This window comes from Ranitomeya imitator, chromosome 1 (assembly GCF_032444005.1).
Source record: "Ranitomeya imitator isolate aRanImi1 chromosome 1, aRanImi1.pri, whole genome shotgun sequence".
Taxonomy (NCBI): Eukaryota; Metazoa; Chordata; class Amphibia; order Anura; family Dendrobatidae; genus Ranitomeya; species Ranitomeya imitator.
Genome location: NC_091282.1, coordinates 346,264,553 through 346,288,780, shown reverse-complemented (window position 1 = coordinate 346,288,780; position 24,228 = coordinate 346,264,553). Strand labels below are relative to the sequence as shown.

Below are 24,228 nucleotides of genomic sequence, written 5' to 3'. Positions count from 1 at the left end.
AAACAACAACCATATCCAAAATGGCAACCTCTGGCTCCAATACTTCAGAGACCTCTATAAAGACATCCCAAAGGAAGGACTAAGCCAAGAACAGGAAAACATAATGGCGAAACTAAAAGCAATGGAGGAAAAAATCAAAAACTTCCAAAACCCGGTGGATACACCTATAACACTACAGGAAGTAACCGAGAGACTCTCCTCCATAAGATGTAGAAAAGCCGGTGGCCTGGATGGAATCCTACCAGAAATGCTGAAGTACAGCCCACCAGAAATACAGGCTGCAATGGTTAAACTCTTCAATATTGTACTGAGTGCCGGCTACTTCCCTCGTACCTGGAACCAAGGCCTCATCACACCCATCCACAAGAGTGGGGACAGGTATGACCCAGCCAACTACAGAGGCATATGCGTCAGCAGCAACCTGGGAAAACTGTTCAACAGTATCCTGAACAAGAGGATCCTCACCTTCCTCACCGAGCACAACGTCCTCAGCAAGAGCCAAGCAGGGTTCATGCCGAACCACCGCACCACTGACCACATCTATACTCTGCACAGCCTCATTCAGAGACACGTCTACAATACAAAGAATGGGAAGATATACGCCTGCTTTGTGGACTTTAAAAAGGCCTTTGATTCAGTGTGGCACCCGGGCTTATTCCTGAAACTGCTGGAGAGTGGAATAGGAGGAAAGACCTACGATGTCATCAAAAGCTCCTACACCGAGAACAGCTGCAGCGTGAGTGTGAGCGGCAAAAGAACGGCTTTTTTCCAGCAGAGCCGCGGAGTAAGACAAGGCTGCAGCCTAAGCCCAACGCTCTTCAACATCTACATCAACGAGCTGGCTACCGCCCTGGAATCCTCCTCAGCACCAGGTCTCACCCTCCACGACGCCCAGGTGAAATTCCTGCTGTATGCAGATGACCTGCTGCTGCTGTCACCAACCGAGAAAGGCCTCCAGGACAACCTGAAAATCCTAGAGAAATTCAGCTCCACCTGGGCCCTACCGGTCAACCTAAAGAAAACCAACACCATGGTGTTCCAGAGGAGAAAGAGAAGATCAGACCAACACCCATCATTTATCCTCAACAACTGCGACCTCACAGGAACGGACAAATATACCTACCTGGGCCTAGAGATTCACCGGTCAGGGAGCTTCAAACAAGCCATAGAGACCCTGAAAGACAAGGCCTGCAAAACCTTCTATGCCATCCGAAGGACACTCTACCATCTGAAGCCACCAGTGAGGGTCTGGCTAAAAATCTTCGACTCCATCATCGCCCCAATCCTCCTGTATGGCAGCGAAGTCTGGGGTCCTCACACCTACCCAGACTGGTCAAAGTGGGATTCCAGTCCAACAGAAATATTCCACCTGGAATTCTGCAAGCACCTTCTCCAGATCCATCGGAGCACCTCCAACAGTGCTTGTCGGGCCGAGCTGGGCAGATTCCCTCTACACCTAACAGTTCTAAAGAGGGCGCTGTCATTCCGGGCTCACCTGCATAGGAGCAATCCAAGCTCCCATCACCATAAAGCCCTGATACATGAAGGTGAAACAGAAAAACCAGAACCCCCGGAACAGCCCAGCCAAACCCAACCGGAGCAGAACACCAATCACAACAACCTGACAAAAGCCGGAATTAGGAAGATGGCAGATGAAGGCCAGGAGAGGTATGTCAGTGACTGGAAGAATGATATCATCAGCTCACAGAAACTGACCATGTACCGGAGCCTACAGAGAGACTACAGACTGGCCCCATATCTGGAGAAACTCCCGGACCCCAGAGACCGCCAGATCCTGAGCCGATATAGACTCAGTGCCCACAGTCTGGCCATCGAATGTGGCCGACACAGGCAGAGCTACAAGCCCAGGGAGGAAAGACTGTGCCAACACTGTGATCAGGAGGCCATAGAGGACGAAACCCACTTCCTGCTACACTGCTCCAAATACTCAGCAGTGAGGGACACTCACTTCAGGAGACTCTCACATCTCTTCCCAGACTTCATCACCATGAAGGAGGAAGAGAAAACATATATCTTGCTGGGAGAAGAAGAGAGAGCAGTGGAGATAGCAGCGCGGTATGTGAGCGAATGTCATAGACTGCGAGAAAGAGAACTATGATGCCATGGACTATAGCCCCCAACCTGCACCTGCCCCATCCACCTCCCCTATGCCATGGACTATAGCCCCCAAACTGGACCTGCCCCATCCACCTCCCCTATGCCATGGATTATAGCCCCCACCCTAGATCTGCCCCATCCACCTCCCCTATGCCATGGACTATAGCCCCAACCCTTGATCTGCCCCCATCCACCTCCCCTATGCCATGGACTATAGCCCCCACAATGGACCTGCCCCATCCATCTCCCCTATGCCATGGATTATAGCCCCCACCCTAGATCTGCCCCATCCACCTCCCCTACAGCTCCTACCCAACATCCCCACAGTCCCTATCCCTATTGCCTCTATACACTTGCTTTGGCAAAATTGATGTGTATTTGGTCCTGCCAATAAAGCTTCTTTGAATCTTGAATCTTGTATGTATGTATGTATGTATGTATATATATGTGTATATATATTACACGCTCACTCTCTATTGACTGGCTTTATGTCCACTTTTGTCTTTCTGGGGATAATTAGTACACGTATACTATGTGTAAACTTAAGTACATATCCATTTTAGGGAGCTGGAAAAAGTACTTTGTAGCAACTTGGTGATCTCAGGCTACTATGGCTACTGCGTCCTGGTTGCCCAATGTATGAACTTCGTATACAACTGGTCTGGACTGTGCTGTTGGTGCTTCCAGAGAGCCAAGTGTGAAAGTTAATGCTAAATGTAAAAAGGTTCACCTGGACCGATTTTGCACATCAGAATTTGCCATACTTGCTGATTGATGACTTTATTTTATAACTGTTCCATTTTTGAGGGGTTGACCCCTATTTAGATATGAGGGCACTACATATTTCCTGGCACGCCCACCAATCAGCTGTTTCCAGTAGTACTAGCACAGCTCCATGCATTGTGTAGTGGTGGTTTTCTGGTACTGCAGCTTCACTTCTTATTCAAGTGTCTAGGAGTTAACTACAGGGACTTGCGTGCAGTCATTGCTCACTGCTGGGAGCCATGTTGTTCCTGCACCGTATATTACATTCTACTACCTGAGCTGCAAACAGCTTGTTAGTGGGGTTGCCTGGATATTAAACCCATACTGTTCTGAAATGACCTAGTCAATGGTGAACTCCTTTAACACCCACTGATGATGAAACCAAGATTCTTACATCCCTGTATATAACTGAGCCATGGTCACTCATGCACAATACTGCTCCATTCATTCTGTGGATGGACGGAAATGTTGACGTAAAGCGCTTCGCTAAGTTCATCAGTCCCACAGATAGCAGTTGTATGTGTTACTACAGTTCAGCCCCATTCACTTCAGTGGAGCAAAGTTACAGTATCAAACCAACTGCTGGACTCGGGTCTCACTGTTTAAATGGACATTACTTGGAGGATAGCAGCCTAGAGAGTTTCTTTTTTGGATATGTAGGCTCATTCCATATTTTGTAACACATATCAGAATTGAAACATTTGTCCTGGTCAGGATGGCGAAAACTGACTTTGGTGGGAAGTAACTTTGACTATTCTTCTAAATTTTTTTTTTTTTTTTTTTTAAATGTTACAGAAACGTCGTCGCCCCACGCTTGGTGTGCAGCTGGATGATAAAAGAAAGGAGATGTTGAAGAGACATCCACTCTGTGTTTCTCTTGTAGTTAAATGCAAAGGTAATTTAGTTTAGGCCTTTGGAAAACAGTAGGATATTAAAGGATCTAGAATATCACATTGGAGGTTCATTCATTTTTAGAGAAATGGGAGAATAAACTACTTTTCCAGTAAAACGAGACCTGATGGAAACGTGAACAAACTCTGCTATGATTGTAGTCCTTTGTATCTATCATGTAACAAATCCGTCCTTGGCATGAATTCCATTTTTCTGTTCCTAATACAGAATGGAAATACTGAATTCCTAACTTTGCACCTGGCCTTAGCTAATAAAAATTGTATGATTGTAATTCTCCTCCTCTAATTTACAGATAACAGCTCCTTGAATCTTACTTTCTACTTCCTTATGAATCTCAACATACTCACTGTGAAGGCAAAAGTTGTGCCAGTTTCTGAACTGACCAGCCCCATCAGTGCTGGGTAAGTGGCCATAAGCCTATGTAAAAATAAATATACAAGTCCTTTTATTAGAACCTAAATTAGAATTATTTAGGGAACCTGTCAGAAGGTTGGTGCTATGTAATCTGACCGCAACATGATGTAGAGACAAAGATCCTAATTCAAGCGATTTATCACATAGTTTACTGGGTGCAGCAGTTGTGATAGAATCAGTTTTCTTTATCGCCTCTCATTGGGGGACACAGGAACCATGGGTGTATGCTGCTGCCACTAGGAGGCTGACACTATGCAAATAAAAAAGTTAGCTCCTCCTCTACAGTGTACACCCTACCGACAGGAAGTAGGATATTCAGTTTAGCTTAGTGTCAGTAGGAGGTGGACACGGGTCTTTTATTAGACCCTTATCTACCTCAATGTGCGTCGTTTTCTTTCAGGTTTTTTTCGGAAGGGATACAGGGTGAGCAGTCACACCTGTAGTCCCACAAAGCGGACTATGAGTACGGCGTGTACTGCCACCCCGTATCCTCATAGATCCCTCTCCAGGACCAAGATCCTAGCACACAAGCGTGCTCAGAAGTCCGGTCCTGGCCCCGTCCCCCACCCACTCGCCTACCAGAGCCTGTCGGTCGGAGGAGACGAGGACGTCCATCACAGCTCCGTGGACGTCTCATTCCCCTCAGGTTAGTAACGGCGTGGGATGTTTAGGTGAGTATTTCCCCTCCATTCCCCCGGGATCTTTTCTCCAGATGTCCCCCGGTCCTCCCTCATGGCGTTTATTTTAGAGGGATCCCAGGGACAGCCACAAGGGCTGTAACTCATTTTCCTCCTAAGCTCTCCTTCATTGGCGGCCGCACAGCCACAATGTCTCCCTTATAGAGTCTCAGCCTAGCAGGCTGCCGCGCCGCTCCCCCCTGCGGTCTCACTTCTCGGCGGCCACAATGTGTCCTGTGTCTGCACGGCATCCTTGGCAGGATGCCGTGCCACTTACTTTCTGCGGCGCTCCGGCTCCGCGATTCTCCGGCGGCGCTCCGGCGCCACGATTCTCCGGCGGCGCCAGCCTCTAATTTAGGTCCCGGCTTCTGCCGGGGCCTACTTCTGGCGCCGCGACCCCGCCACTTCCGCTTTCCCGGGCGGCTCTACTCAGTGCCTGCGGTGCACTGCTCCGGCGCCGCGGTTCCCTTCTCCGGCGGCGCCGGCCTCTACTTTAGGTCCCGGCTTAGGCCGGGGCCTACTTCCGGTCCCGCGCTCCTCTACTACCGCTTCTGCGGGCGGGCTTTTTCCCGCCCGACATTCCGTGCCCTGCCCACCGGCGCTTCTATTGCTGACTCCGCCCCCTTCCAGGGACAACGTCTGTGGGCCCTCACCGCTCCTCAGGAGCAGGTGCTCACGCAGCGCGACCCTCACATCGCCACCGCACTAGGACTACAGCACCTCAGGGCAGGAGTTCCACCTTCTTTCATCGGAGACCCACCGCAAGCGGAACATCTTCCAGGACCAGGGTCCGTGAGTAGCTGCACTGCAGACTGACATCCCCTCTGCCCCACTGTCCCCTAACCCGCCGGCATTTTCTTCAGGGACCTTCTCAAAATGTCTACCTCTTAAAGGGGGCCGCTCTCGTCCTCCTGCTTCTTCCTCATCTGTCTTAGTCAAGTACTTTGCATATGTCAGTCCTGCAGCAACCCGTTTGTTCCCACTGCCCAGGATCCCCCGGGCGATCCACCCGAGAGTGATCCCCCCCCATCCTAGGCTGGGCCTCCTCTCTGTCCCAATCGGTGGCCGATTTAACACGGGTGTCTCAAACCCTGGTGTCCGTGCTGGATCGGTTACCCCTGCAGACCCCCGCAGTAGCCAGCGGGACGCAGGAAATTCCGTCCGAGCCATCCACGGCTAGCCGCAAAAGGTCCAGACAGGAACGCCGGTCTGAGTCCTCTTCTTGTTCCATCTCGCCACTCGGTCCTCCTCTGCGGTCGGCGTCCTCCCGATCCTCCTCCCCTGAGTCAGGCGAGGCGTTCTCTGATGTCCCCTCGGAGGATGTTTCGGAGCTGGATTCGAACCAAATCGCTACCATGAGGGATATGGTTCTGAATCTTATTGGAGCGATAAATCAAACCTGTGGCATCAAAGAGTCCTCTACGGAACCCGCAGATCAGGCGGTTTCGTTTAGACGGGCTAAACCACCTTCCAAGTTTTTCGCTCCTCACCCAGAATTCGAGGAGATTATGGCTAGAGAAAGAGAGAACCCGACCAGACGCTTTCAGAGAGGAAAGCGACTTGGCGTGTTATATCCCTTCTCTTCGGAGCTCACCGCTAATTGGACTGCTTCTCCTTCAGTGGACCCTCCAGTTTCCAGACTGTCCACCAACACGGTTCTCCCACTGTCCAGCGGAGCATCGCTGAAAGATTCTAACGATAGGGTCATAGAATCTTTCGCGAAGTCAGCCTTTGAGGCGGCCTCAGCTAGTCTTTGCCCGGCCTTCGCTTTCACTTGGGTTTCAAAATCCATTTCCAAATGGGCCAAACAGCTCCGTCAGGGCATCCTGGACGGGGTTCAATCCGGACAGCTGGCGGAACTTGCCTACCAGATTTCTCACGCTGGTGAATATCTGGTCTCCGCCTCCCTGGACGCCGCGTCTTGTGCGGCTCAGGCGTCCAGCAACGCGGTTGCCATCTGCCGAACCGTTTGGCTTAAGGCCTGGCAGGCAGATTTGTCTTCTAAAAAGTCCCTTACCAGCCTTCCTTTTCAGGGGTCTCGTCTCTTTGGTTCTAAGCTAGACCAACTCATTAAGGACGCTACAGGGGGTACGAGTTCCCTTCTTCCCCATGCCTAGCCTCGACGCCCTCCTCCTAGACGTCAATTTTGGTCTTTTCGGTCCTTTTGGCGCTTCGCGGCATCAAATTCCTTCTCCCAGCAGCAACAGAGGCCACAGGCCGTCAAGAGGAGAAGACGGTATCCTTGAGGCCCACTCCTTCCTCGCTACTCCCAGGGTAGATCCTCCAGGTCCAGGACTGGAAGGACCTCCTCGGCATGACTCGACTAGTAGCCAGGCCACTTCCCAGGCTGGGCGGCCGTCTCTTCTTCAGGGACGTCTGGATCTCCTCAGGAGAGGACGCTTGGGTCAGGGAAGTTGTATCCTCGGGATACAAGATAGAGTTCCTTTCTCGACCCCGGGATCGTTTCTTCGAATCCCGACCTCCAAGAGATTCCGCTCTAGTTCCGGGTTTCTTCGCAGCCATCGCGTCTCTCCTCAAAGCCGGGGTAATCGTTCCCGTCCAAGAAAAAGAACGGTTCACAGATTTCTACTCAAACCTTTTTGTAGTACCGAAAAAAGACGGCAGAGTGCGTCCCATTCTGGATCTCAAATTACTGAACAGGAGAGTCCGTCTAAAGCACTTCAGGATGGAATCCCTTCGTTCGGTAATCGCTTCCATGGAGGCTCACGAATTTCTGTGTTCCATAGATGTTCAGGATGTCTACCTCCATGTTCCGATATTTCCAGGACATCACCGATTCCTGCGCTTTACGGTGCTCCAGGAACACTTTCAGTTCGTCGCCCTGCCGTTCGGTCTTGCATACCGCCCCAAGAGTCTTCACGAAGATCATGGCGGCACTGATGGCCATCTTGAGGGTCAGAGGTCTGGGTCTTTTTCCATACCTCGACGACATCCTCATCAAGGCTCCGTCCTTTTCTCAGGCCCACGAAAGCCTGTCCATCGTTGATACCCTAGCCCGTTTTCAGGTGGTTGGTCAACCGGAAGAAGTCCTGTCTTATTCCTTCTCAGCGCATCATCTTTCTGGGCATGCTCTTCGACACCCGTCGGACCAGGGTCTTTCTCCCCAAAGTCAAGAGATCCATTCTTCGTCAGGACGTACGCGTGCTCCAGGGCCCTCGGCCTCCCTCCCTCCGATCGGCCATGAAGGTTTTGGGGAGGATGGTAGCAACATTGGAAGCGATTCCCTTCGCCCAATTTAATTCTCGACCTCTTCAGCAAGCCATCCTGTCTCAGTGGAACAGGTCTGTCTTCCCCATGGACCGCCCGATCCGACTCTCCCCCCCCCCGAGTCAAACGGTCTCTCATGTCCCAGGGCAGGTCCTTCCTTCCAGTTCACTGGCAAGTGGTGACGACGGATGCCAGCCTGCTCGGCTGGGGTGCAGTGTTTCGCCACCTGACTGTACAGGGCCGCTGGTCAGCGCAAGAGTCAACCTTACCGATCAATGTCCTCGAGATCCGGGCCATTTTTTTCTGTCCCTTCGTCACTGGGAAAGGATTCGCAGGGGCCTTCCTATCCGAATCCAGATGGACAATGCCACGGCGGTGGCATATGTCAACCATCAGGGGGGAACTTGGCCGAGGTATCCAGGATTCTCCTTTGGGCAGAGGCAACGGTTCCGGTGATATCCGCGGTGCATATCCCCGGCGTGGACAATTGGGCCGCCGACTTCCTCAGCCGCGAGGGTCTCGCGGCAGGGGAATGGTCCTTACGTCCTGAGGTCTTCCATCAGATTTGTCTTCGATGGGGGACTCCGGACGTGGACCTCACGGCGTCTCGAACGAACAGGAAGATTCCGCGGTTCGTCTCCAGGTCTCGCGATCCTCTCGCAGTGGACGTCGACGCTCTGGACATTCCTTGGTCACAGTTCGGGCTGCCCTACCTGTTCCCACCCCTTCCCTTGCTTCCCAAACTGCTGAAAAAGATCAAAGCAGAAGGGATGCCGGTCATTCTAATCGCCCCGGATTGGCCTTGGACAGCTTGGTTCGCGGAGCTCATCAATCTTCTCGCGGACGCTCCCTGGCGCCTTCCAGTCTGGCCCGATCTGCTGTCTCAGGGTCCGATCTCCCACCCGAATTCTCAGTCGCTCAGTTTATCGGCGTGGCTGTTGAGACCGCAGTTCTTAGAGCGTCCGGCCTTTCGGCCCGGGTGATTTTCACCATGATTCAGGCTCGGAAGCCTTCGTCTTCCAGGATCTACTATTGTGCCTGGAAGGCTTACTTCCGTTGGTGCGAGTCCAACCGCGTTTCACCTATGTCCTTTTCCCTGCCTTCCATCTTGGTTTTCCTTCAGGCAGGACTGGATTCGGACCATGCTCTTAGTTCCCTGAAGGGCCAGGTTTCTGTGCTTTCCATCCTTTTTCAAAAGACTTTAGCTTCCAGACCACAGGTTAAGACCTTCCTTCAAGGAGTAGCCCACGCGGTCCCTCCGTACAGGGCCCCTGTGGATTCATGGGATTTAAACCTGGTACTGGACGTTCTGAGGGTTCCCCCCTTTGAACTTCTCAGGGAGGTTTCCCTATCAGTTCTGTCTTGAAGGTGGCCTTTCTTGTGGCCATCACTTCTATCCGCCGCGTCTCCGTGTTGGCGGCTCTCTCTTGCCGTCCTCCTTTCTTGGTTATCCACCAGGACAAGGTGGTCCTCAGGCCTCCGCCTTCCTTTCTTCCTAAGGTGGTTTCCACATTCCACCTCAACGAGGACATCGTTCTACCTTCCTTTTGTCCAGCTCCGACTCATCTTCTGGAGCGATCGTTGAACAAGCTGGACCTTGTCAGGGCAGTGAAGATCTATCTGGATAGAACGTCCACTTTCCGGAAGACGGATTCTCTTTTCGCCATTCCTGATGGCTCGCGCAGAGACCAGCCGGCTTCTAAGGCGACTATCGCTCGCTGGATCAGAACGGCTATTCTGGAGGCTTACCTGGTCAAGAACAGAGTGCCTCCCTCTGGGATCAAGGCTCGCTCCGCCCGGGCAGTCGGCGCCTCCTGGGCGGTGCACCACAGGGCTTCCGCCCTACAGCTATGTAAAGCGGCAACCTGGTCTTCCATCCACACGTTCGCCAAATTTTACAAGGTCCATACCTACGCTTCGGCGGACGCCAGCCTAGGCAGAAGGATCTTGCAGCCGGCAGTGGTGAGTCCTCTGACCTGATGGAAGTCTGTTTTTCCCGCCCTTGGGACTGCTTTGGGACGTCCCATGGTTCCTGTGTCCCCCAATGAGAGGCGATAAAGAAAACAGGATTTTTGGTTGCTTACCGTAAAATCTGTTTCTTGGAGCCTCCATTGGGGGACACAGCTCCCTCCCAATGTTTTTGTTATATGTTCTATGACTGTTCTCACGTTTACAGTTCTCAAGTTTGTGGTTATGGTTTTTCAACCTTGTTATTTTTCTCCTACTGCTTTCTCACTAACTGAAGAGTATAATGCCAGTCGGTGGGGTGTACACTGCAGAGGAGGAGGTAACTTTTTTATTTGCATAGTGTCAGCCTCCTAGTGGCAGCAGCATACACCCATGGTTCCTGTGTCCCCCAATGGAGGCTCCAAGAAACAGATTTTACGGTAAGCAACCAAAAATCCTGTTTTCTCTGCTGCAGAGGTCAGATTGTGGAGCCCTGTGTAACCGTGCCCACATCACTGATTATCAATGTTCTGCGTACATTGAGGGCCCCTATTCATCAAGACATCGGGTACCCGCCTTTTTATGAATCCAAGTGTCTGACAAGTGGCGTGCCCATACTATAAACCTAACTCCATTCAGGAACCGGAGTGAGATTTTTCCCATAGGCTGTGCCGCAACTCGTCATGAATTAGACGAGCTTTGGTGTCACACCCCCAGCTCCTCCTGATTTGGTGAAGCTAGAAGAACCTGTTTTTATAAACATTAAGTCACCAAATTTTTGTGCAGTTTTGAGTTGCGTCAAAATTTCTCTCGCTTCATTGGTGGACGCAGGAGAATTTGGGTGTAAGGTGCTGCCACTAGGAGGCTGAAACGAAGCTCATCAGCATATCATACCCACCAACTGGCGCAACGCTAATCACTTTTAACTTGGTGTCACTAGCAGGCAGACACTGGTCTGTTTCCACACTTGTTACTACCTTTTAGGGCTTTGTTGTTTTTAGTAATCTTTTCCTTTTTTTCTTTGCAATGAGTCACTCTGCCACTGACAACTGAGAACAGTGTGGAATCTGTCACACTGTCCCTTCTCAGGTCTGCACGGCAGGACCCTAATGCATTAAGAGTGTTTAGGTGACCAGGTCCTTGCCTTCCCTCTCCTGCCCGCTCATTCCCCAGAGCGAGGTGGTGTCAGGGGACAAAGATTGACCACAAACCCAGGATGCGATCCAGTGATGTCGATGGCTGTCCACAATCGCCTCTGAAGAGGAGTCTGACGTTATTACAGGGAGCTCAAGATACTTCCCCTTTCTCCTTCACCTCATTGGGGGACACAGAGCGTGGGTGTATGCTGCTGCCACTAGGAGGCTGACACTAAGTGATACAAAAAAAGTGATCTCCTCCCCTGCAGTATACACCCTCCTGCTGGCTGCCAGAGAACCAGTTCTTGCTTAGTGTCTGTAGGAGGCACACGGACGGGTCTGCTATTCAGACCCCAAAATCTTTATTTTTAACCCCTTCATGACATGCGCCGTACTAGTACGACGCATGTCCTGTCTCCCCCTTTGATGTGGGCTCCCGACGCTGAGCCCACATCAAAGTTGCGACATGTCAGCTGTCTTGAACAGCTGACATGTGCGCGCAATAGTGGCAGGTGGAATCGCGATCCACCCACCGCTATTAACTAGTTAAATGCCGCTGTCAATGACAGCGGCATTTATCTACGGTGTCCAGCCATTGGGCTGGAAATGCGTGCATCGCCGACCCCCGTCACCTGATCGGGGTTCAGCGATGCGTCGCCATAACAACCAGAGGTTTCCTCAAGACCTCCATGGTTGTTGATGCCGGCTTGCTATGAGCGCCACCCTGTGGTCAGCGCTCATAGCAATGCAGTAATTCTGCTACATGGAGGCGATCTGAGCTTCGCCTCTGTAGCAGAGCCGATCAGGCTATGCCAGCTTCTAGCCTCCCATGGAGGCTATTGAAGCATGGCAAAAGAAAAAAATATAAAAGTTTAACCCCTTCATGACCCCTATTTTGACCTTAAAGGGACACTGTCACCTGAATTTGGAGGGAACAATCTTCAGCCATAGGGGCGGGGTTTTCGGGTGTTTGATTCACCCTTTCCTTACCCGCTGGCTGCAATATTGGATTGAAGTTCATTCTCTGTCCTCCATAGTACACGCCTGCACAACCCAAGATTGCCTTGCGCAGGCGTGTACTATGGAGGACAGAGAATGAACTTCAATCCAATATTCCAGCCAGCATGCAGCCAGCGGGTAAGGAAAGGGTGAATCAAAAACCCCGCCTCCATGGCTGAAGATTGTTCCCTCCAAATTCAGGTGACAGAGTCCCTTTAATGACCTGGCCGTTTTTTGCAATTTTGACCAGTGTCCCTTTATGAGGTAATAACTCGGGAACGCTTCAACGGATCCTAGCGGTTCTGAGATTGTTTTTTCGTGACATATTGGGCTTCATGTTAGTGGTAAATTTAGGTCAATAAATTCTGCGTTTATTTGTGATAAAAACGGAAATTTTCACATTTTGAATTTTTATTCTGTTAAACCAGAGAGTTATGTGACACAAAATAGTTAATAAATAACATTTCCCACATGTATACTTTACATCAGCACAATTTTGGAAGTTATAAGGGTTAAAATTTGACCAGCGATTTCTCATTTTTACAACGAAATTTACAAAACCATTTTTTTTAGGGACCACCTCACATTTGAAGTCAGTTTGAGGGGTCTATATGGCTGAAAATACCCAAAAGTGACACCATTCTAAAAACTGCACCCCTCAAGGTGCACAAAACCATATTCAAGAAGTTTATTAACCCTTCAGGTGCTTCACAGCAGCAGAAGCAACATGGAAGGAAAAAATGAACATTTAACTTTTTAGTCACAAAAATTATCTTTTAGCAACAATTTTTTTTATTTTCTCAATGGTAAAAGGAGAAACTGAACCACGAAAGTTGTTGTCCAATTTGTCCTGAGTACGCTGATACCTCATATGTGGGGGTAAACCACTGTTTGGGCGCACGGCAGGGCTTGGAAGGGAAGGAGCGCCATTTGACTTTTTGAATTAAAAATTGGCTCCACTCTTTAGCGGACACCATGTCACGTTTGGAGAGCCCCCGTGTGCCTAAAAATTGGAGCTCCCCCACAAGTGATCCCATTTTGGAAACTAGACCCCCCAAGGAACTTAACTAGATGCATAGTGAGCACTTTGAACCCCCAGGTGCTTCACAAATTGATCCGTAAAAATGAAAAAGTACTTTTTTCTCTTCGCCACGACAGCACCCACTTGAGAGAGGGGATCCGCCCCTAGGAACAGGAAACCCTATGGAGAGAATAAAAGGGGCGGTCCCCCTCGCTCCCACAGTTGGTTTCCTGTTCCTACGGGAGACCTGGAGAGAAGAGGATACCCAGCCTGGATGCCGCTTGCGCAGTTTACCTGTACAGGGACGGCAAGGGCTCCTGAGCTGGAAGCAGCGTCGGGGGTCCTATGGCAGCTTCCCCCCTCTGCTGGCAGGTACCGTGAGGCCAGGATCGGGGAGTCGCCTGGCTCACGGAGATACATCCAGCAGGCCTGCAGGGACCGGACCGCTGGGGTAAGAACCTGTGTCGCCATCTTCGGGTGGCGCACAGGCAGCGTGTGGCCCAGTGTTTTGTTCCCTGGAAGTATTGCTACAACTTCCGGGGTGATGCAGGAGGAGGACGGCACCTGCGCGATCGCTGGTTGGGAGCGCAGGCGCGCATAGCAGAGCCGCAACCCGGATGTAGTGGTCACTTCCGGGTGCGGCAGGAAGAAGATGGCGGCCCCCATTACAAAAGGACGCCGGCGCTGATACCCGGCGTTTATCATGGCATCTCCCCAGGACACAGCGTTGCCTTCAGCTGAAGTCACCGCTATTACTCTTGGAAGCCGGACTAGCAGCAGCCGCAGATCATCCTCCAAGAGCGCCTGAGAAAAGAGATCGGACCGGTCGGCTCCTCCATCTGTGCCTCCGTCTCCTCCTCTTCAGCCGGTATTATGACAACAGCTTCAGGGGTGAGTGTTTGTCTACCCTATTTAAGCTGATTACACACCCCTCTTTTATCTAATTCCCTAGGTTAAAAGAACAGGGAAATCTAAACATAAGCAATGTGCCTTATGCTCTCAGCCGCTCCCGGATACCTATTTAAAAAAGCTGTGCCAGTCATGCATCGAATCCACCTTACGTGAGGAGTCTTCAGTAAGGTCGGAAGATATACGTAGCATGATTAGAGAAGAATTACGAGCCTTTCGAAGCTCGAATAAAGTTCCTGAGAGTAGGAAGAAATATAGCTCTCCTAGATCTGAACAATCCTCTGAGGTTGAGGATAAGGATTCGGATGGTTCCCAAGAGGTTATATCCTCGGAGGGTGAGCAGGATACATGCTTTCCTACAGACAGTATTGACAATCTAGTCAAATCAGTACGTAATACCATGGGTATGGAAGATACTAAAACCCTTAAAACACCACAGGACGTGATGTTTGCTGGCCTGTCCGAAAGAAAGAGACCTTCTTTTCCTGTTATTCCAGCGATAAAGGATTTAGTCAGAAAGGAGTGGGACAGCCAGGGGCAAAAAGGGTTGCCGTCTTCCTCAAAACGTCGCTATCCCTTTAATGATGAGGATTTCTCCAAATGGTCAAAAGCCCCGAAAGTAGATGCGGCAGTGGCGTCCACTTCTAGGAAATCTTTACTGCCTGTAGAAGATTCAGGATCTTTGCAAGACCCGCTTGACCGGAAAGCTGATTCCCTTTTAAAAAGAGCATGGGAATCCTGTACAGGGGCTTTCAGACCGGCTATTTCGGCCACATGCACTGCTAGGTCCATGCTGGTCTGGTTGAATGATCTTGAAGAAGGCTTGAAAGGTGGCCTTTCCCGCAATAAACTCATGTCCTCTATTCCGTTAATTAGAGGAGCTACTGCCTTTTTGGCCGATTCTTCAGCCGATTCCATCCGATTAACAGCCAAATCGGCAGGTCTGACCAACGCGGCTCGCCGCGCCTTGTGGCTAAAAGGATGGAAAGGAGATCCACAAACGAAATCTAAGTTATGTGGTCTGCCATGCCAGGGTGAGTACCTATTTGGTACTCAGATGAGATTATTACCAAAGCGGGTGAGAGGAAGAAAGGGTTCCCCAATAACACTTATCTTCCATCCTATAGGAGAGCGTTCCGAAAGCCCATGTTCAACAGAAGACGGGACTATAAAAACCAGGACCGTTGGGCTAATAAAGACTTTAAGCAAAAAGGAGCCTTCTTCGGAAAACGCCCTTTCAAACCTGAGGATAAACCCCGCTAGGACAGATCTACCCGTTGGTGGTAGGTTGTCCTTCTTCTCTACACAATGGCTGGCAATAACTTCTAATCCATGGGCAACTAGCCTTATAACTACGGGCCTAAAATTAAGATTTTCCCAAGTCCCCCTGGACTCATTTTGTCTGACTTCCTTAGGGTCACCATCACAACAAAAGGCCTTGGAACAGGAAATAATAACTCTCCTGTCCAAAGGAGTATTGGTGGAAGTCCCTTTTCATCAAAAAGGAAGGGGATTTTATTCCCCTTTATTTTTGATTTCGAAACCAGACGGATCATATAGAACAATAATTAACCTTAAGAGACTAAACGTCTTCTTAGAGAACCAAACTTTTAAAATGGAATCTATTCGGTCAACTATTAAGCTTCTGCTTCCCCATTGCTTCATTGCAGTTCTTGACCTTAAAGATGCATATTATCATCTTCCAATCTTCAGTGAGCATCAACAATATCTACGGGTGGCAGTTATGATCAAAGGTCAGATTCGGCATTATCAATACACAGCAATGCCCTTTGGACTATCAATAGCCCCTAGAGTTTTCACAAAACTAATGTCAGAGGTAATGTCATATTTGAGGTTAAAAGACACCCTCATAATACCATATTTGAATGACCTATTGATAGTCGGGAACTCCCTTTCTCAATGTCATCAACGTTTATCTGATTCAATTTCGTCCCTACAGGGGTTGGGGTGGTTAGTAAATTGGGAAAAATCTAGATTGTCCCCCACAACTAATCAAAAAATTTTAGGAATTATTCTAGACTCTACAAATCAAATGTGCCTTCTTCCCGAGTCAAAACAAATAGCAATCATAAACAAAGTACAATCGGTGATTAACCACCCCCTAATTTCCCTAAGAGAAGGTATGTCCCTTCTTGGTTCCTTCACATCTTGTATTCCAGCTGTTCCGTGGGCCCAATTCCATAGCAGGAAATTAAAATATACAATACTTCGTGAGGAAGAAAGATTACAGTGCCGATTAGATAGTCGTATTTCCTTACCAACAGATGTGATACAATCTCTCACTTGGTGGTTAAATCCGGATCATTTTACCAGTGGGGTTCCCTGGGTGGTTAAACCTTCAAAAACTATCTTCACTGATGCCACTCCTAGTGGTTGGGGAGCACACTTAGGAGATCAAATAGTGCAAGGTCTGTGGTCTCTTAGAGAATCGGATGATTCTTCTAATAAAAAAGAACTGAATGCTATCTATCATGCCTTATCTGAATTTCTTCCGCAGCTACACGGAACGCATACAAGAATCCTTTCAGACAACATGACAGCAGTAGCATATATAAACCACCAAGGAGGAACAAGATCAGAAGCACTCATGTCTATAGCCAACGACATTCTAGCCATAGCAGAGGAGCACCTTCTGTCCCTATCAGCGCTACATGTGAGAGGAATCGACAATTCGAGAGCAGATTTCCTCAGTCGCCACACTCTCCACCAAGGAGAATGGGTTCTAAGTCGTCGTATCTTTTGCATAATAGTAAAAAAATGGGGCACTCCTGAGAGAGATCTCTTTGCGACAAAACAAAACAGGCAAGTCAAAAAGTTTGCATCATTGTTCCGATCCGACAATCCAGATATCCTCGACGCCCTACAAGTGCCATGGGTATTCAAGAAGGCATATGCCTTTCCTCCGCTGATACTACTTCCGACAGTAATCAGGAAGATAAGGGAGGACAGAGCAAACGTGATCTTAATAGCTCCGTTCTGGCCCAAGAGGCGATGGTTTTCCTGGCTGAGAGCCATGTCAATTTCAGACCCATGGATCCTCCCGGAGGATCGGGATCTTCTTTTCCAGGGCCCCTTCAACCACCCTCATGTGAAGGGTCTTCGGTTAACAGCCTGGAATTTGAGAGGCAGCTGCTAAAGATGAGAGGGTTCTCAAACAAAGTGATTGACACTCTGCTATTAAGTAGAAAAAAATCCACTACCTCCATCTACGCAAGAGTGTGGAGAAAATTTCTAAACCTCTACCCAACGGCCCTGTCAAACGAAATTCATATTTCTATGATTCTAGAATTTCTTCAAAAAGGGCGCGATTTAGGCCTGGCGGTCAGTACCTTTAAAAGTACACATTTCTGCGCTGGGGGCTTTATATGGTCTCGATATCGCAGGTAATAAGTGGGTAGCCAGGTTTGTTGCAGCATGCCAGAGGTCAGAGACAGTTCGCATTCCCCATGTACCACCTTGGGATGTTAATTTAGTTCTTGAAGCTCTTACAGACCACCCTTTTGAGCCTACATTCAGCTCACATAAAACATGTCTCCCTCAAGACAGCTCTTCTTGTCGCCTTAGTATCAGCGAGAAGAGTAAGTGACATAGAGGCACTATCGATAGATCCTCCCTTTATGTCAATATTCCCAGATAGAGTTGTCCTAAAGACAGACCCTTCATACTTACCCAAAGTATGTACTAAATTTCACAGATCGCAAGAAATTTTCCTTCCCTCCTTCTATGATAACCCTACAAGTCAGGAAGAACAAAAATACCACACATTAGATGTGAGGAGAGCCATATTAGCCTATTTGGATAGGACTAGTGCCTGGAGGAAGAGCAGGGCTCTCTTTGTTTCCTTCCAGGATCATAGAAAAGGAGCTGGAATCACGAAGGGTACTTTATCTCGGTGGATTCGAGATGCAATATGTCTGGCCTATTCATCCAAAGGGGAGAATCTGCCTGAGACCGTAAGAGCACATTCCACCCGGGCGATTGCATCATCCTGGGCTGAACGAGCGGAGGTTCCGATAGAACTGATATGTAAGGCCGCAACCTGGTCTTCGCCTACTACCTTCTATAATCACTATAGATTAGACTTGTCTTCCTCATCTGACTTGTCCTTCGGTAGATCAGTCCTTAACACGGTGATCCCTCCCAAATGACTATCTCTGAAAGTCTCTCAAGTGGGTGCTGTCGTGGCGAAGAGAAAACACCGGATTACGTACCGGTAATGCTCTTTTATAGAGCCACGACAGCACCCCTTCACTTCCCACCCTTATAGTTTTTTTATTTAGGAGCACGGTTAAGGGTGTTTGGTTTTTGTAGTTAGCCATACTTAAGTTAACTAATTATAAACGATGATATTGAATGACCTACTAAAATCTGGTGGGCGGTTCCTCGCAATCTCTGTAAACCCAACTGTGGGAGCGAGGGGGACCGCCCTTTTTATTCTCTCCATAGGGTTTCCTGTTCCTAGGGGCGGATCCCCTCTCTCAAGTGGGTGCTGTCGTGGCTCTATAAAAGAGCATTACCGGTACGTAATCCGGTGTTTTTTTTCACAAAAAAATTCTTTTAGCCTCAATTTTTCATTTTCACATGGGCAACAGGATAAAATGGATCCTAAAATTTGTTGGGCAATTTCTCCTGAGTACACCGATAACTCACATGTGGGGGTAAACCACTTTTTGGGCACATGGTAAGGCTCGGAAGGGAAGGAGCGCCATTTGACTTTTTGAATTAAAAATTATTTCCATCGTTAGCGGACACCATGTCGCGTTTGGATAGCTCCTGTGTGCCTAAACATTGGAGCTCCCCCACAAGTGACCCCATTTTGGAAACTAGACCCCCCAAGGAACTTATCTAGATGCATATTGAGCACTTTAAACCCCCAGGTGCTTCACAGAAGTTTATAACGCAGAGCCATGAAAATAAAAAATAATTTTTCTTTCCTCAATGATTTTTTAGCCTGGAATTTCCTATTTTGCTCCAAATGTTGTTGTCCAGTTTGTCCTGAGTACGCTGATACCCCATATGTGGGGGTAAACCACTGTTTGAGCGCACGGCAAGGCTCGGAAGGGAAGGCACGCCATTTGGCTTTTTAAATGGAAAATTGGCTCCAATCATTAGCGGACACCATGTCACGTTTGGAGAGCCCCTGTGTGCCTAAACATTGGAGATCCCCCACAAATGACCCAATTTTGGAAACTAGACCCCCAAAGGAACTAATCTAGATGTGTGGTGAGGACTTTGAACCCCCAAGTGCTTCACAGAAGTTTATAATGCAGAGCCATGACAAAACATATTTATATATTTTCTCAAAAATGATCTTTTAGCCTGCAATTTTTTATTTTCCCAAGGGTTACAGGAGAAATTGGACCCCAAAAGTTGTTGTCCAGTTTCTCCTGAGTACGCTGATACCCCATGTGTGGGGGTAAACCACTGTTTGGGCACACGTCGGGGCTCAGAAGGGAAGTAGTGACTTTTGAAATGCAGACTTTGATGGAATGGTCTGCGGGTGTCACGTTGCATTTGCAGAGCCCCTGGTGTGCCTAAACAGTAGAAACCCCCCACAAGTGACCCCACTTTGGAAACTAGACCCCCCAAGGAACTTATCTAGATATGTGGTGAGCACTTTGAACCCCCAAGTGCTCCACAGACGTTTACAACGCAGAGCCGTGAAAATAAAAAATCATTTTTCTTTCCTCAAAAATGTTTTAGCAAGCAATTTTTTTATTTTCACAAGGGTAACAGGAGAAATTGGAGTGCAGGGGGGTTGGATCGGAGCACGGGGGTGGGATTGGGGCACGGGGGGAGCGGAGCACAGGACGGAGGGGAGCCGTGTACCGGACAGATCGGTGGCTTGGGGCCGGCGATCGGTGGGGTGGGGGCACATCAGTGTTTCCAGCCATGGCCGATGATATTGCAGCATCGGCCATGGCTGGATTGTAATATTTCACCAGTTTTAATAGGTGAAATATTACAAATCGCTCTGATTGGCAGTTTCACTTTCAACAGCCAATCAGAGCGATCGTAGCCACGGGGGAGGGGGGGTGAAGCCACCCTCCCTGGGCTGAACTACCACTCCCCCTGTCCCTGCAGATCGGGTGAAATGGGAGTTAACCCTTTCACCCGATCTGCAGGGACGCTATCTTTCCATGACGCCATATAGGCGTCATGGTTCGGATTGGCACCGACTTTCATGACGCCTACGTGGCGTCATGGGTCGGGAAGGGGTTAAATCACCCCCCTTTCGCCCCATTCAAAATAAAACAATAAAAAAAGTCAAACATGCATATCTTTGGGCGATTCTGAAAGCGGCAATACCAATCAATTAAAAAAAAAAAAAAGGATTAACCTGATCGCTAAACGACGTAGCGAGAAAAAAATTTAAAACGCTAGAGTTACGTTTTTTTGGTTGCCGCGACATTGCATTAAAATGCAGTAACGGGCGATCAAAAGAACGTATGTACACAAAAGTATCATTAAAAACATCAGCTCAGCACGCCAAAAATAAGCCCTCACCCGACTTGAGATCCTGAAAAATGGAAACGCTACGGGTATCAGAAAGTTGAGCTTTTTTTTTTTGTTTTGTTTTGTTTTGTTTTATAGCAAAGTTTTGAATTTTTTTCACCACTTAGATAATAAATAACAGGCATGTTTGGTGTCTATGAACTCGTAATGCATGTAGAGGAGCTGCGGAAACACCATCACGTGTTACTCAACGCAGGCAGTGAATAGCCAGGCCTTTCCCCGGGAATGAACAACCAAGGGAAGGGCAGCATCCAATAAAGGAAAACCACCTATGCCAAGCATGGTATCCATCCACAGACAGCTGTTTCTGGGTTTTTGCCCCTCATCAGTGTGGAGTAGGAAACTGGCTATCAGGAGCAGTGCCTAGTAGAAAGTCTATAAAGGCACGGATGATTGGCGAATTCTTCTGTGATCCTTCGGGGGACCGGAGCGTTTGTAGGACTTATGTAGACGGATCCTCCTCAAACCGGGAACAGTCGATTAGCAGGGGCCGAAAACACTCTAGAACCCCTCAGGCACCTAGAAAATGGATCCGTAGCACGTCTTTCGAGCAGACACGTGCCTTGTCGCCTCACAGCTCCGTTTCTCGTGCTCTCTATCTCCAAAGTTCAGTAGCGAACGCGAATCTGATGGCTCTTTAGATCTGAATTCGCCAGACTTTCAGAAGACAGTGGATTCGCTTACTGAGGCAGTCAACCAGGCTTTAAAGGTGGAGGAAGATTCCGGCTCCGCTCCGGATCAGACCTTGTCCTTTAAGAGAACTAAACACTCTCATAAGGTATTTGCTATCCATCCGGAATCTAGTGCCATAGTTAATAGGCACAGAGAACGCCCAGATAAACGCTTCAAAGTACAAAGGCCTCTTGAAGCCAAGTATCCTTTTTCAGCTGATCTGAAAAAGGATTGGGCGGAATCTCCGGTGGTAGACACAACCCCCCCTCCAATATTCCGCCTAGCGTGCAAAACTCTTGTGTCCGTGCCGGATGGCTCATCAGAAATCCCACGGACCGTCAGAAAGCTTGGCCCGCTCTGCTTTTGAGGCCTCAGGCTCGGCCCTCTACCCATCCTTTGCCGCAGCATGGGTAGCTTAGGCTATCGTTTTCTGGTCAGAGACCTTAGCTAATTCTCTTCGAAACAGTAACCTTCCTCCAGAGGTGGCCCACCTTGCCAACCAAATTTCCCGGGCAGGTGAAGTCGGCAGGCAATGCCATCTCTATCAGAAGGTCATTATGGCTCAGAGAGTGGAAGGCAGACTCTGCTTCAAAAAAGTCTCTCACCTCTCTTCCTTATCAAACGGGTAGCTTATTCGGAGAAAAGCTGGATCAGATCATTTCGGATACTACCGGAGGGAATAATAATCCGGCGCTAATACAACTCTGAAGAAAAAAACGGATCTGGTGGGGAAAAAAAAATCTTTTTTTTTTTTTTTTGTTTTTTTCAAAACTCGCCGGATTGTGCCTGATGGCAAAAACCTGATGTTTGAAAGTAGCATAACCTATACTGCTGTGCATATGTCTGTATTTTTACACTGTGTGTCCGTTTAAAGCACACAGATATCTGTTTTTTGCCGGCAGCACAATGACTAAGGCCAATAACAGGATTTTTGGTTGCTTACCGTAAAATCTGTTTCTCGGAGCCTTCATTGGGGGACACAGGAACCATGGGTGTATGCTGCTGCCACTAGGAGGCTGACACTATGCAAATAAAAAAGTTAGCTCCTCCTCTGCAGTGTACACCCTACCGACAGGAAGTAGGATATTCAGTTAGTGAGAAAGCAGTAGGAGAAGCAACATGTAAAAGAGAAAGAATAATAATATAATAAACTTTATATAGCGCCAACAAAATCCAGGGCGCTTCACAGATTAACAGCTTCAAACACTCAGTGTTCAAAGAACCCAAACGTAGACAGTAAACAGAGCTGTTCAACTTGGGAGGGTGCTGTGTCCCCCAATGAAGGCTCCGAGAAACAGATTTTACGGTAAGCAACCAAAAATCCTGTTTTCTCTATCGCCTTTCATTGGGGGACACAGGAACCATGGGACGTCCCAAAGCAGTCCCTGGGGTGGGAAAAACAGACTTTCATCAGGTCCAAGGACTCACCACTGCCGCCTGCAGGATCCTTCTGCCCAGGCTGGAGTCCGCCGTAGTTCAGCGAAACGTGTGGATGGAAGACCAGGTTGCCGCTTTGCAAAGCTGTCGACGAAAGCCCTGTGACGTACCGCACTGGAAGCGCCGACTGCCCGGGTAGAGTGAGCCTTCATCTCAGGAGGGGGCCCTCTGTGCTTGACCCGGTAAGCTTCCAAAATTGCCGTTCTGATCGAGCGAGCAATCGTCGCCTTGGAAGCCGGCAGGCCTCTACGCACGCCATCAGGGATGGCGAAAAGAGAATCCGTCTTTCGGAAAGCGGCCGTGCTAGCCAGGGAGATCCTCACTGCCCTGACGAGGTCCAGCCTGTTCAACGATCGCTCCAGAGGATGAGTCGGAGCTGGACAAAAGGATGGTAGAACGAAGTCCTCGTTGAGGTGGAAAGATGAAAACCACCTCGAGAAAGGAAGGAAGGAAGGCGGAGGCCTGGGACCACCTTATCCTGGTGGAAAATCAAGAAAGGAGGTCGGCAGGAAATGGCCGTCAACTCAAAAAACGCGGCGGATCGAAGAGATGGACCTGAGAAATGCCACCTTCCGAGATAGAACTGACAGGGAAAACTCCCTGAGAGGCTCAATGGGGGGAACCCCTAAGAACAACCAACACAACCTTTAAATCCCATGAATCCACAGAGGCCCTGAACGGAGGGACAGCGTGGACTACTCCTTGAAGGAAGGTCTTAACCTGTGGCTGAGGAGATAAAGTCTTCTTAAAGGGAAGAAGAGCGCAGGAACCTGGCCCTTTTGGGAACTGAGAGCGAAGCCCGAATCCAGTCCTGCCTGAAGGAAAACCAAATGGAAGGCAGGGAAAAAGGACATAGGTTAAAAGCGGTTGGACTCGCATCAGCGAAAGTAAGCCTTCCAGGTACAATAGTAGATCCTGGAAGAAGACGAAGGCTTCCTAGCCTGGATTATAGTGTGACTCATCCGGGCCGAAAGGCCGGACGCTCTTAAAACAGTGGAGTCCACAGCCACGCCGTTAAACTTAGCGACCGATAATTCGGGTGGCAGATCGGACCCTGAGACAGCAGATCGGGTCTGTTTGGAAGGCACCAGGGGTGTCCGCGAGAAGATTGACGATGTCTGCAAACCAAGACCTCCTGGGCCAATCCGGGACGATCAGAATGACCGGCACCCATCCCGCCTTGATCTTTTTCGACAGCTTGGAAAGCAAGGGAAGGGGTGGGAACCGATAGGGAAGCAGAAACTGCGACCAAGGAATGGCCAAAATGTCAACACCACTGAGAGGATCACGGGACCCTGGGCCGACCCGAGGGACCTCCTGTTCAATCGGGACGCCATGAGGACCACCTCTGGAGTCCCCCATAGTAGAGCAATCCGACAGGAAACCTCCTGAAGTACCATTCCTCTGCCGCGAGGCCCTCGAAACCGAGGAAGTCGGCGGCCTAAATGTCCACGCC

The 24,228-nt window shown here is 49.2% G+C and overlaps 2 protein-coding genes across 7 annotated transcripts in view; both read left to right on the top strand.

The window, feature by feature from the left end:
• THOC5 (THO complex subunit 5) overlaps positions 1 to 24,228 on the top strand; it is a 99,671-nt gene that overhangs the window by 33,485 nt on the left and 41,958 nt on the right. For all 5 annotated transcript variants that reach the window (XM_069760030.1, XM_069760049.1, XM_069760040.1 and 2 more), the window contains 2 exons: positions 3,679 to 3,778; positions 4,088 to 4,196. In XM_069760030.1, the coding sequence (XP_069616131.1) occupies positions 3,679 to 3,778; positions 4,088 to 4,196 (209 nt within the window). The remainder of the gene's footprint in view (positions 1 to 3,678; positions 3,779 to 4,087; positions 4,197 to 24,228) is intronic.
• LOC138671887 (uncharacterized) lies at positions 14,186 to 17,681 on the top strand. Of its 2 annotated transcripts, XM_069760024.1 has the most exons (3): positions 14,186 to 15,409; positions 16,645 to 16,879; positions 16,994 to 17,681. In XM_069760024.1, the coding sequence occupies exons 1-3, from the start codon at positions 14,317 to 14,319 to the stop codon at positions 17,532 to 17,534; spliced, it is 1,869 nt and encodes a 622-aa protein (XP_069616125.1). In that variant the 5' UTR covers positions 14,186 to 14,316; the 3' UTR covers positions 17,535 to 17,681. The 2 variants fall into 2 exon arrangements, with proteins under 2 accessions (XP_069616125.1, XP_069616119.1); XM_069760018.1 differs by having other exon boundaries at positions 14,186 to 16,879; positions 16,994 to 17,418.